The sequence below is a fragment of the Bos taurus genome, chromosome 15 (assembly GCF_002263795.3).
Source record: "Bos taurus isolate L1 Dominette 01449 registration number 42190680 breed Hereford chromosome 15, ARS-UCD2.0, whole genome shotgun sequence".
Taxonomy (NCBI): Eukaryota; Metazoa; Chordata; class Mammalia; order Artiodactyla; family Bovidae; genus Bos; species Bos taurus.
Window position 1 is genome coordinate 62303525 of NC_037342.1, and position 12896 is coordinate 62316420.

Genomic DNA, 12896 nt, shown 5'->3' on the forward strand with positions numbered 1-12896 from the left:
GTTATATATTTATGATCATATTACCCTAATTCAAATATAATAGCATTTTCTAAATATATTTAGAGTGTGTTCAGATTCTGTGTGTGTTAATAATAATCGGAAAAGAATTCGTTTTAACTGTCAGGTTTTTTTCTCCAAGGTTTGTTAAATTTGAGAATAAAAATTAAAATGGAATTTCTGTTGTAATAACCTTTCTTTCTGTGTTGTACTTTTGTTGTAGTTAAGTTCCTGTGCACGTTTGGGTCTCAGCTATTGAGCTAATTTATTAAGAAGTGCTAAATATAACATTAAAGGAATGCTTAGCCGGCTGTGTTGAATGCTGCATGGTCCTATCACAGGAGAAAGGAGGATAGTACAGTATATTATGAAAGTAATTGTAATGTGTAGTGTATAATTACATATAGTATGTAATTATTTCATAATAGCACCTTAAGCCAAGTATTGCAAAGGTAATTAAAATGTTGTTCTCAACTACAGTTTTGAAGTTACTGAAGTACCTGTCCTTGATAATGCCTAACTTTTATGCTAAAGATAATATGAAAAGGTAGATTAATTTGTTCTTCATTTTGTTTCATTTCCAGGTGGAGGTTTGGCCGTTGGAACAGTTCTTCTAATTGGTTAGTATAGCATACATACTTGGCTCTTCCCAATCATAGTTTTATGTTGTGCGTAATGATTTTATGGGTTTGTCTGTTCTGAGATTAATTCTATAACACTCTTCAAGAGTTAAGGTAAATTAAAGAGGAATTGCCTTATGTTTAATTTACTGATTTAGAAAAATACATGTGAAAATATAGCTCTTGTAATTAAAAAGTGTTCACAGTGCCTTGTCTTCCATTTGTTTTAAAAAGATGAAAATAATGCCAATAGATTTTTTGGGAGAATCTCAGTATTTAGAGTGGGATTGTTACAGTGACTTATTTGATAATTGGATGTACACATAAGCCCATTGTATATATCACAGATTTTTACCTTGTCTTCTTATTCAGAGAAAAATGACAAGGATAAATCACATTTTTGTTCATCTTTAAACCTTCCATACGTCTTACTTAAAAATACATACATAACCCAATTTACCTTTCTTTTACGTTTAGATCACGGAATGTCGGAATTGAAATAAATCTTGACAGTTACGTTATCCAGGTTCCCACCTGGCCATGAAACACTTTTCAGATACCAAACACCATTTAAGTACAGATGATCTAGTTTAACAGCCTTCCCTGGTGGTTCAGACAGTAAAGAATCTGCCTGCAATGTGGCAGACTCAGGTTGGATACCTGGGTTGGGAAGATTCCCTGGAGAAGGAAATGGCAACCCACTCCAGTATTCTTGTCTGGAAAATCCCAAGGATGGAAGAGCCTGGCTACAGACCATGGCATCTCAAACGAGCTGGACACAACTGAACGACTTCACTTTGACTTTATCTACTTTAAAGGGCTCACTACTTCACCAGGCAAACCTTTGTTATTTGAAAATGTATGATTCACTAGAAAGTTCTTTATGTTAATGTTTAATTTGTATGCCTGTGATGAGTTTGTTGTTCCTAGTTTTTTGTCCTCTAATACTCTTTCACCTGACACTTAAAATATTTTAAAATAACAATTTAATCACCTCAAATCTTCTCCAGACTAAATAGACATAGTTTCTTAAAATGGATTTTATGCATTGTGGTTGTCACACTGCTCATTCTCCTGGTTATTCTCTTGTCACACCTTCTGCTCTAGCATTCTTTTTGTGCACAGAACTGAATATATGCCAGATTTAGTATACATGCACGTGTGTTCAGTCATGTCCAACTCTTTGTGACCTGCATTGACTGTAGCCCACCGGGCTAGGCTGTCCATGGGATTATTCTAGCAAGAATACTGGGGTGGGTTCCTGTTTCCTCCAGGGTATCTTCACTACCCAGGGATCAAGCCCACATCTGCTGTGACTTCTGCATGGGAAGGCAGATTCTTTACCACTGAGCCACCTGGGAAGGCTGAATTTAGTATGACCTATGCTTAATTCTAGAAGTGGTGGAAACTCAAATATTTCTACCTAAGTAATATACATGGAGGCATTCAGCACCTTGCTGTTTCTACTAAATATATGTTAGGAAAAAAAAAAAACAAACGTGGTCCACTGGAGAATGAAATGGCAAACCACTTCAGTATTCTTGCCTTGGGAACCCCATGATCAGTATGAAAAGGCAAATAGATACGACACTGAAAGATGAACTCCCCAGGTCAGTAGGGGCTCCATATGCTACTGGAGAAGAGTAGAGAAGTAACTCCAGAAAGAATGAAGAGGTGGAGCCAAAGTGGAAAAAACACACTGTTCTGGAGTGACTGGTGATGGAAGTAAAGTCCAATGCTGTAAAGAACAATATTGCATAGGAACCTGGAATGTTAGGTCCATGAATCACGGTAAATTATGAGTGGTCAAACAGAAGATGGCAAGAGTGAACATCAGCGTTTTAGAATTCAATGAACTAATTGGACTGGAATGGGTGAATTTAATTTAGATAAAGGTTTTATCTACTACTGTGGGCAAGAATCCCTTAGAAGAAATGGAGTAGCCCTCATAGTCAACAAGAGAGAGTGCAGTGCCAAAAATGACAGAATAATCTCAGTCCTTTTCCTAGGCAAATCATTCAGTATCATAGTAATCCAGGACTATGAACAACCACTAATGTTGAAGAAGCTGAAGTTGACGGTTCTATGAGGACCTACAAGACCTTCTAGAGCTAACACCAAAAATAGATATCCTTTTCATCATAGGAGACTGGAATCCAAACATAGGAAGTCAGGATATACCTGGAGTAACAGGCATATTTGTCCTTAGAGTAGAAAATGAAGCAGGACAAAGGCTAACAGAGTTTAGCCAAGAGAACACACTGGTCATAGCAAACACCCTCTTCCACCAACACAAGAGATGACATCATGATGACACATGAACATGACCAATGGTCAGTACCAAAATCAGATTGATTGTATTCTTTGCAGCTAAAGATGGAGAAGCTCTATACACTCAGTAAAAACAAGACTACGAGCTGAATGTGGCTCATATCTTCAACGCCTTATTGTAAAATTCAGACTGAAATTAAAGAAAGTAGGGAAAACCGTTAGACCATTCAGACATGACCTAAATCAAATCCCTTATGATAATACAGTGGAAGTGACAAATAGATTCAAGGGATTAGTTTGATAGAGTGCCTGAAGAACTACACACGGAGTTTCGTGACATTGTACAGGAGGCAGTGATCAAGACCATCCCCAAGAAAAAGAAATCCAAAAATGCAAAATGGTTGTCTGAGAAGGCCTTACCAATAGCTGAAAAAAGAAGAGAACTGAAAGGAAAAGGAGAAAAGGAAAGATATACCCATTTGAATGCAGAGTTCCAAAGAATAGCAAGGAGAGATGAGAAAGCCTTTCTCAGTGATCAGTGTAAAGACATAGAGGAAAACAATAGAATGGGAAAGACTAGAGATCTCTTGAAGAAAGTTACAGATACCAAGGGAACATCTCATGCAAAGATGGGCACAATAAAGGACAGAAATGGTATGGACCTAACAGAAGCAGAAGATATTAAGAAAAGGTGGCAAGGATACACAGAAGTATACAAAAAAGCTCTTGATAACCCAGATAATCACGATGGTATGACAGACATCCTGGAGTGTGAAGTCAAGTGGGCCTTAGGAAGCATCACTACAAACAAAGCTAGTGGAGATGATGGAATTCCAGCTGAGCTATTTCAGATCCTGAAAGATGATGCTGTGAATGTGCAGCATTCAATATGCCAGTAAATTTGGAAAACTCAGCAGTGGCCACAGGACTGGAAAATGTCAGTCTACATTCCTATCTCAAAGGCAATGCCAAAGAATGCTCAAACTACCACTCAATTGCACTCATCTCACATGCTAGCAAAGTAATGCTCAAAATTCTCCAAGCCAAGCTTCAACAGTATGTGAACAGAGAACTTCGGCATGTTCAAGCTGGATTTAGAAAAGGCAGAGGGACCAGAGATCAAATTTCCAACATCTGTTGGATCATGAAAAAAGCATGAGAGTTCCAGAGAAACATCTACTTTTGCTTTACGGACTATGCCAAAGCCTTTGACTGTGTGGATCACAACAAACTGGAAAATTCTTAAAGAGATGGAAATACTAGACCACCTTACCTGACTCCTAAGATATTTGTATGCAGGTCAGGAAGCAACAGTTAGAACCAGACAGGGAACAACAGACTGGTTCCAAATCGGGAAAGGAGTATGTCAAGGCTATATAATGTCACCCTGCTATTTAACTTATATGTAGAGTACATCATGTGAAATGCCAGGCTGAATGAACCACAAGCTGGAATCAAGATTGCCGGGAGAAATATCAATAACCTCAAATATGCAGATGACACCACCCTTATAGCAAAAAGCAAAGAGGAACTGAAGAGCCTCTTGATGAAAGTGAAAGAAGAGAGTGAAAAAGCTGGCTTAAAACTCAACATTCAGAAAAACAAAGATCATGACATCCAATCCCATCACTTCATGGCAAAGAGATGGGGAAACAATGGAAACAGTGACAGACTTTATTTTCTTGGGCTCCAAAATCACCACAGATCGTGACTGCAGCCATGAAATTAAAAGGTGCTTGCTCCTTGGAAGAAAAGCTATGACCAACCTTGACAGCATATTAAAAGCAGAGACATTACTTTGCCAACAAAGGTCTGTCTAGTCAAAGCTGTGGTTTTTCCAGTAGTCATGTACAGATGTGAGAGTTGGACTATAAAGAAAGCTGAGCACCGAAGAATTGATGCTTTTGAACTGTGTTGTTGGAGAAGACTCTTGAGAGTCCCTTGGACTGCAAGGAGATCCAACCAGTCCATCCTAAAGGAGATCAGTTCTGGGTGTTCATTGGAAGGACTGATGTTGAAGCTGAAACTCCAGTACTTTGGCCACCTGATGTGAAGAACTGTCTCACTGAAAAGACCCTGATGCTGGCAAGGATTGAAGGCAGGAGGAGAAGGGGATGAGATGGTTGCGTGGCATCACTGACTCAAAGGACATGAATTTGAGTAAACTCCGGGAGTTGGTGATGGACAGGCAAGCCTGGTGTGATGCAGTCCATGGGGTTGCAAAGAGTTGTATGTGACCAAGCAGCTGGACTGAACTGATATTTTAGAAATCAGTCCATGTGCATTCTTATAAGTATCCGTCATTCTTCTTGACAACTGAATAGGAATTCATTGTATGGATGTGCCATAATTTTGTTAAATTTTTCTCTACTGATAAGGTTAACTCATTATCTTCTGTTACGAACAATCCTATTGTACAAATGTTAAATATGTAAGGTTTGCGTGTATGTATAAGTATCTATAGAATAAGTTCTAAAATATAGGCTTGCTTAAGAGAAACATGTGAAATTGTATTAGTTACTAGATTGCTCTCCCAAGAGGTTATACTACCTGATACTTGAGTCAGCTGTTATAACTAGGTTACCTTCACCCTTAACAATGTTGTACATTATCAAGGATTTTAATCTCTATCAGTCCAGATAAGTGAAAAGTGGAGAATTGCATTTCTTGATTTGAACCGGAAATTTTCTCTTTAATGTACAAAAATATAGTGAGTTATTGTAGTGGTTTAAAAAATATGCAAGTGAATTTTTATCCTTTTCTCCAGGGAAAACATGTGTGAATGATACTAAAATCCAGTGATGATTGATAATCATTCAAACAGTTTCCATTGAACACCCACTTGCATGCTACATTCTGGGGTTAGAAATATAAATGAGTTATTCTCTTTCCCTAAGGAAGAGATATAAGTACAGCAAATAATTATAAGTTAATACGATATGTTTCCTGTTAATATATTTTATGGTTGGTTGTAATTGTACAAGGAATTCCTGTTGATTTTTGTATATCAATCTTACAACCAGCACCTTTTGAATTATTTATAGATTCACTTGAATGTTAAGTAGGCAGTCATCTTCTGCAGTGAAAGTGCTGCACTCGATATGCCAGCAAATTTGAAAAGCAAGAGAGTTCCAGAAAAACATATATTTCTGCTTTATTGACTATGCCAAAGCCTTTGACTGTGTGGATCACAATAAACTGTGGAAAATTCTGAAAGAGATGGGAATACCAGACCACCTGACTTGCCTCTTGAGAAACCTATATGTAGGTCAGGAAGCAACAGTTAGAACTGGACATGGAACAACAGACTGGTTCCAAATAGGCAAAGGAGTACGTCAAGGCTGTATACTGTCACCCTGCTTATTTAACTTATATGCAGAGTATATCATGAGAAACGCTGGACTGGAAGAAGCACAAGCTGGAATCAAGATGGCCGGGAGAAATATCAATCACCTCAGATACGCAGATGACACCACCCTTATGGCAGAAAGTGAAGAGGAACTAAAGAGCCTCTTGATGAAGGTGAAAGAGGAGAGTGAAAAAGTTGGCTTAAAGCTCAACATTCAGAAAACTAAGATCATGGCATCTGGTCCCACCACTTCATTGGAAATAGATGGGGAAATGGTGGAAACAGTGTCAGACTTTATTTTTGGGGGCTCCAAATAACTGCAGATGGTGACTGCAGCCATGAAATTAAAAGACGCTTACTCCTTGGAAGGAAAGTTATGACCAACCTAGATAGCATATTGAAAAGCAGAGACATTGCTTTGCCAAAAAAGGTTCATCTAGTCAAGGCTATGGTTTTTCCAGTGGTCATGTATGGATGTGAGAGTTGGACAGTGAAGAAAGCTGAGCACCGAAGAATCGATGCTTTTGAACTGTGGTGTTTGGAGAAGACTCTTGAGAGTCCCTTGGACTGCAAGGAGATCCAACCAGTCCATTCTAAAGGAGATCAGTCCTGGGATTTCTTTGGAAGGAATGATGCTAAAGCTGAAACTCCAGTACTTTGGCCACCTCATGTGAAGAGTTGACTCATTGGAAAAGACTCTGATGCTGGGAGGGATTGGGGGCAGGAGGAGAAGGGGACGACAGAGGATGAGATGGCTGGATGGCATCACCGACTCGATGGACATGAGTTTGAGTGAACTCCTGGAGTTGGTGATGGACAGGGAGGCCTGGCGTGCTGTGATTCATGGGGTCGCAAAGAGTCGGACACGACTGAGCGACTGAACTGAACATCTTCTGCAAACATTGGAGATGTTATTTTGTAACAGATTCTGGTGTTTGAAGAGTGAGTGCATCCATAACAAACAAAATGAATATATGGTAGTGGCTTTCAAACCAGGCAGTAGGCAAAGGCTACAAGGATTTCGAGGAGTATATTAGAGACTTGAGTCACTATAAACAGATTGTTAGTAGAAATCTGTAGTTTGAGGACACTGCCAATGAGAATGAAAAGGAAGAAGATGCATGTTACTGAAAGCTGGAGAAAGGGGATACTGGTTGTACAGTGGCAGAAAGCTTAGCGGTGACATTGGCAGTTACTTGGAAACAACACATGGCTAATGAAGCTGGTGATCTAACTGAGATTTTTTTTTTTTTAATAATAAGTAATAATGGAAAACTCAGAATAACTAAAGTACAGTGACAGATTTTTTTTAAAAGTCTATCTATGATGAAGAATCAGTTCACCGAGTATTATACTAGGTATTCAATAACTATTTATTGAATTAATAATTGAACAAAACAGTACAGCAAGTATAAAGCAAAGGCCCCCTTTGTAGAGTCTAGTCTTTCCATAAAGCTAATATTCTGAATCATCTCATTATTGTTTTTGCACTACTATCATTTTCTCAGTGTATAAGATTTTTAAAGATATCTATAATTTAAGTAGGAGAAGGCAATGGCACCCCACTCCAGTACTCTTGCCTGGAAAATCCCGTGGACGGAGGAGCCTGGTAGGCTGCAGTCCATGGGTCGCTAGGAGTCGGACACGACTGAGCGACTTCACTTTCACTTTTCACTTTCATGCACTGGAGAAGGAAATGGCAACCCACTCCAGTGTTCTTGCCTGGAGAATCCCAGGGACAGGGGAGCCTGGTGGGCTGCCGTCTCTGGGGTCGCACAGAGTCGGACACGACTGAAGTGACTTAGCAGCAGCAGCAGCATAATTTAAGTAAACTTAGATTCATGTTGATATTTGCTGGAAACCAGTGCAATACTGGTCGATGTTTGGTAGAAACTAATGCAATTTCCCTTCAATTAAAAATAAATTTAAAAAAAATTTTTAAGTAAACTTAGTTTTATTATGTTACCTTGTTTTGTTTCTCAGAAATCTTAAAATTTGAAAGCATTTTTACATTTCTTTGAAAGATTAGATTAGCAGAAGGAGTCTTATTTACTAGGTTTTCTGCTTTTCTCCATTTTCAAGTCAGGACAATATATACAGTAGATGAACTCTGCCTTCAGAAAGGGTAAATGGTCTAAATCTCAGCCAAGTGTGAAGATTTAAGGTTAGAGGTAAGGAGCTTAGGGCATTACTGTATGCTTGTCACTCAAAGATTTTTTTTAAATTCTACAAATAAGGAAAATTCCTTATAGCTCAGTTGGTAAAGAATCTGCCTGCCCCATACCGGAGACCTGGGTTCAATTCCTAGGTTGGGAAGATCCGCTGGAGAAGGAATTGGCAACCCACTCCAGTATTCTTGCCTGGAGAATCTTATGGACAGAGGAGCCTGGCAGGCTATAGTCCATGGGGTCGCAAGAGTCGGACATGACTTAGCAACTAAACCACCACCACCACCACCACAGTATGAAGATGATTTTCATTAATTAATAACTTTTCACTATAAGCTGTGAATAGTCTAATACCAAGACAGTTATGTGTACCAGTGTGTACATGCACATGTGTGGGGGGTAACAGAGAAGTGGGTTTACAGTTTCAGAAGCAAGGTAACTGAGGAAACTGGAGACAGTGAGCACTGCCAGAAAACCCGTGATAGGTCCATTTAGACCTTTGGAATGCAACAAAATGAATATGAAGGCCATTCTCTGAGGAATAACTGAGGGACTCCTACCTGTACTTTGAAAACCAAATATAGAGTTTTGTTAAAACATGTTTCATTCTTTAGCACTGGAAAAGGTTTTGAGATGTTTTATGTTTAGATAGCTTTCTGACAGTCTGGTTCACATATAAATTTGGCACACCTGAAAAGTATCAAAAGTGAAAGCATAGCATAAATATTTAAAGTTCACACAGCTTCTTTTTACATAAAGGATCTTGAACTATATGTGCAGATATGAAGCATCAAAGAGATTTAATAGAAATCAGTAAAAAAGATACAAGTTATGTGACATTTAAGAATGCATTATTTTGCATCTCTTAGATTAATTATGTAATTCTCATTCTAGAAATAGATGAGTGATATGCTTTTAAACAGTGAATTACAACTACCTATGTGTGTACTTCTGTGTTAGTTACCTATTTCTGTGTAACAATATTAACAGAAACTTAACTAGCTTGAAAAGAATGCACATTTATTATCTCACAATTTCTGGGTCCTCTGCAAGCAGACAGTCTAGGAGTGAGTCAGGGCTGGGTTCACTGAAGGTTTGGCAGAGGATGGATCTGTTTCAGTCTCCCAGAGTGATTGACCACATTCAGTTCTTGCTGTCAGCCAGAGGCACTCGCACAACATGACATCTTATTTCTTCAAGACCAGTAAGGGAGCCAGTCTCTCAGTGTGACAGGTGTTACAGTTTTATGTAACAGAAGTGATATACCATCACCTTTGCCATATTCTTTGGGTTCAAAGCAGGTTAGAGGTTCCACCCACGTTCAAAGAGAAGAGCTTACACAAAGGCACATACCAGGGAAGAGGATCATGGGGATCACCTTAGAATCTGTCATACTTTTCCTAGTTTTAATTTGTTATTATTTCATACAATTGCAAAAACTAAGCAGTCCCAATATATCTCTCACAGGATAGTATAGTATTTTCTCATCAGTTGTCTTCAAGCTCTTTGAATTTGCAGAGCTGTGTTTTCCTTTTCATCAGGTAGTAAATTCTGAGCATTTTCCTTATGGTACATAAGTTGGTTAATGACAACCTGTTGCCTGGAGCTTTATCTAGAAAGGTTTATTGAAACATAATCATACTCTATTTATTTACACATTCTAACTTTTTTTCTTTTTCACTTACAAGGGCAGAGCTAAGTAGATTCAACAGAGACTGTATAGTTCACAAGCCTGAAATATTTATCCTATTAACTCTTTAGGGAAAAGCTTGCCAATTTCTATTTTGTATGATTATATCTTGTGTTTTCCTTAATTTATGTCATAGCAGTAAGACATGTTAGAAGACTGAGACAAACTGAACTGTTAGCAGTAGAGTTCTTTGGGAAAAAAACTACCCAACCTTTTGTCCTAAAGCATTTGAACGACTACTGTATGTTCAACACTGTTTGAGAATATGCATCTTGGTTTTTACCCTTGGTGAACTTAAACTGGCTGTTGATTGCGTGTGGAATAACTGTGAAGAATACATATATAATGTGCAGATATTTGTGAAGGCCCAAGAGATATGTTGTTTAGTCGCTAAGTCATGTCTGACTCTACGACCCCATTGTAGCCTGCCAGGCCCCTCTGTCCATGGAATAAAATACTGAAGTGCATCACCACTTATTTCTCCAAGGAATGTTCCCAACCTAGAGATCGAACCCAAATGTCCTGCATTAGCAGGCAGATTCTTTACCATTGAGCCACTGAAGAAGGCCCGCAAGGGGTATGGAAAAGTTTAAATTGAATCAAAATATGGGCAAAAGTTGAGGGGAGGTGAAGGGAGATGATTATTCATATGTAAACTATATAAACACATGCATAGGAGAAAGAATATCAGCAAAGTATATTGCTGTAGTAAAGAGGAGAAAGCACTTCTGGAGAGCATATTAATTTAGAACTGTCAGAGGGAAAGTTTGGCCTACTTTTCCTGAGACAGACTCAGGGAAATACTCCCTACTTGTAGCATTCAGATTGTGAAACTTCAGAACCCATATACCAGCTCCTCTAATTGCAGTGTGTGGGGCTCAGGCTGTTGTTACCTTTTATCCACCAGATCCATCATGCTTCACTTCCTAATTACGGTCGGTCATTGTCCAAAAATTAGGTTATTCTAATGATCTTACCTTCTCTGTTACCTTTATCTTCATAATATTTGGTATTTTTTTCTCTGTAGACTCAATTTCCTAGTATTCCAGTCATTTCTAAACCTTTCCAGTTTGCCTTCTGTAACACCCATTTCATACAAAACACAGTCTTAATATCTTTAAATCTTATCATTAAATATTCTATTAAAACATTTAACATTAAGTGAGGATTTACTGTGTGCTGGCATCATACTAAGTCCTTAATGTGTATTTTATCATTTGATTTAACAGTAGTCAGATGAGGTGTCTTTATGTTCAGTTCAGTTCAGTTGCTCAGTCGTGTCCGACTCTTTGCAACCCCATGAATTACAGCACGCCAGGCCTCCCTGTCCATCACCAACTCCCGGAGTTCACTCAGACTCACGTCCATCGAGTCGGTGATGCCATCCAGCCATCTCATCCTCTGTCGTCCCCTTCTCCTCCTGCCCCCAATCCCTTCCAGCATCAGAGTCTTTTCCAATGAGTCAACTCTTCGCATGAGGTGGCCAAAGTACTGGAGTTTCAGCTTTAGCATCATTCCTTCCAAAGAAATCCCAGGGCTAATCTCCTTCAGAATGGACTGGTTGCATCTCTTTGCAGTCCAAGGGACTCTCAAGAGTCTTTTCCAACCCCACAGTTCAAAAGCATCAATTCTTCGGCACTCAGCTTTCTTCACTGTCCAACTCTCACATCCATACACGACCACTGGAAAAACCATAGCCTTGACTAGACGAACCTTTGTCGGCAAAGTAATGTCTCTGCTTTTGAATATGCTATCTAGGTTGGTCATAACTTTTCTTCCAAGGAGTAAGTGTCTTTTAATTTCATGGCTGCGATCACCATCTGCAGTGATTTTGGAGCCCCCCAAAATAAAGTCTGACACTGTTTCCACTGTTTCCCCATCTATTTCCCATGAAGTGATGGGACCAGATGCCATGATCTTAGTTTTCTGAATGTTGAGCTTTAAGCCAACTTTTTCACTCTCCACTTTCACTTTCATCAAGAGGCTTTTTAGTTCCTTTTCACTTTCTGCCATAAGGGTGGTGTCTTTATGTTATAGAAGACGAAATTTTGAAGGAAGCCAAGTAACTTATCCAAGGTCATGCACCTAGTAGCTGAGATGCACAATCAAGTTTTTCTGACATTAAATCATTTTATGCTAAAACCTGATAACTCATCTTAAAAATTCTTTCTGGAGTGAGTTATAAATCTTTAGTTATTCTTCTTCTATACCATCTTATTGTTGTCATGTACTGACTTCCTAGTTATTTCTGTCATTTATTAGAGATGATCATGATCTTCAACCTCAAGAAGGCATTGAACACTGGCCAGCAGCTTTTTGTGTATGCTAATCACCTCCTTTTCATTCACGTTAACCTCGGTGGTCTTTTAAAACTCTTTTGTCTTCAAACATCAGATAGTACCACTTTTCTTTTCCTGGAATGACTTATTTCATGCAGAAGTAAGAGTCTGTCTCATCATAAACAACTTCCCACCATCAATCCTCAAAGCTTAGCTCTATTCACAAATAGAAAGATGAGATGTATCTTCTCCTGTTAGAGAATCATCCTTGCACCTGCACTTTAGATCTTTTCTCCTACTACCTTTCGAAGTACCTGGCAATATAAATTTTCATTTCTCATCACTACTGCCTTTAAGTTCTTTTCTATGTGCACTTGTTTTTCAAAGGAAGTTCTTCCCCCTTAACCCTGACTCTCTAATTACTGCTTTTTCTCTTCCCTTTTATAGGCAAGCCTGTTGAATAGTCTGTAACACTTCTTGTGTGTTTTAGTAATATTTCAGTCATTGCTCAGTCTATTTTAG

At 38.7% G+C, this 12896-nt stretch overlaps 1 protein-coding gene across 3 annotated transcripts in view; it reads left to right on the top strand.

Moving 5' to 3' along the window:
* ELP4 (elongator acetyltransferase complex subunit 4) overlaps positions 1-12896 on the top strand; it is a 257443-nt gene that overhangs the window by 7014 nt on the left and 237533 nt on the right. For all 3 annotated transcript variants that reach the window (NM_001038684.2, XM_059874954.1, XM_010812747.4), the window contains exon 2: positions 582-617. In NM_001038684.2, coding sequence (NP_001033773.1) covers positions 582-617 — 36 coding nt within the window. The remainder of the gene's footprint in view (positions 1-581; positions 618-12896) is intronic.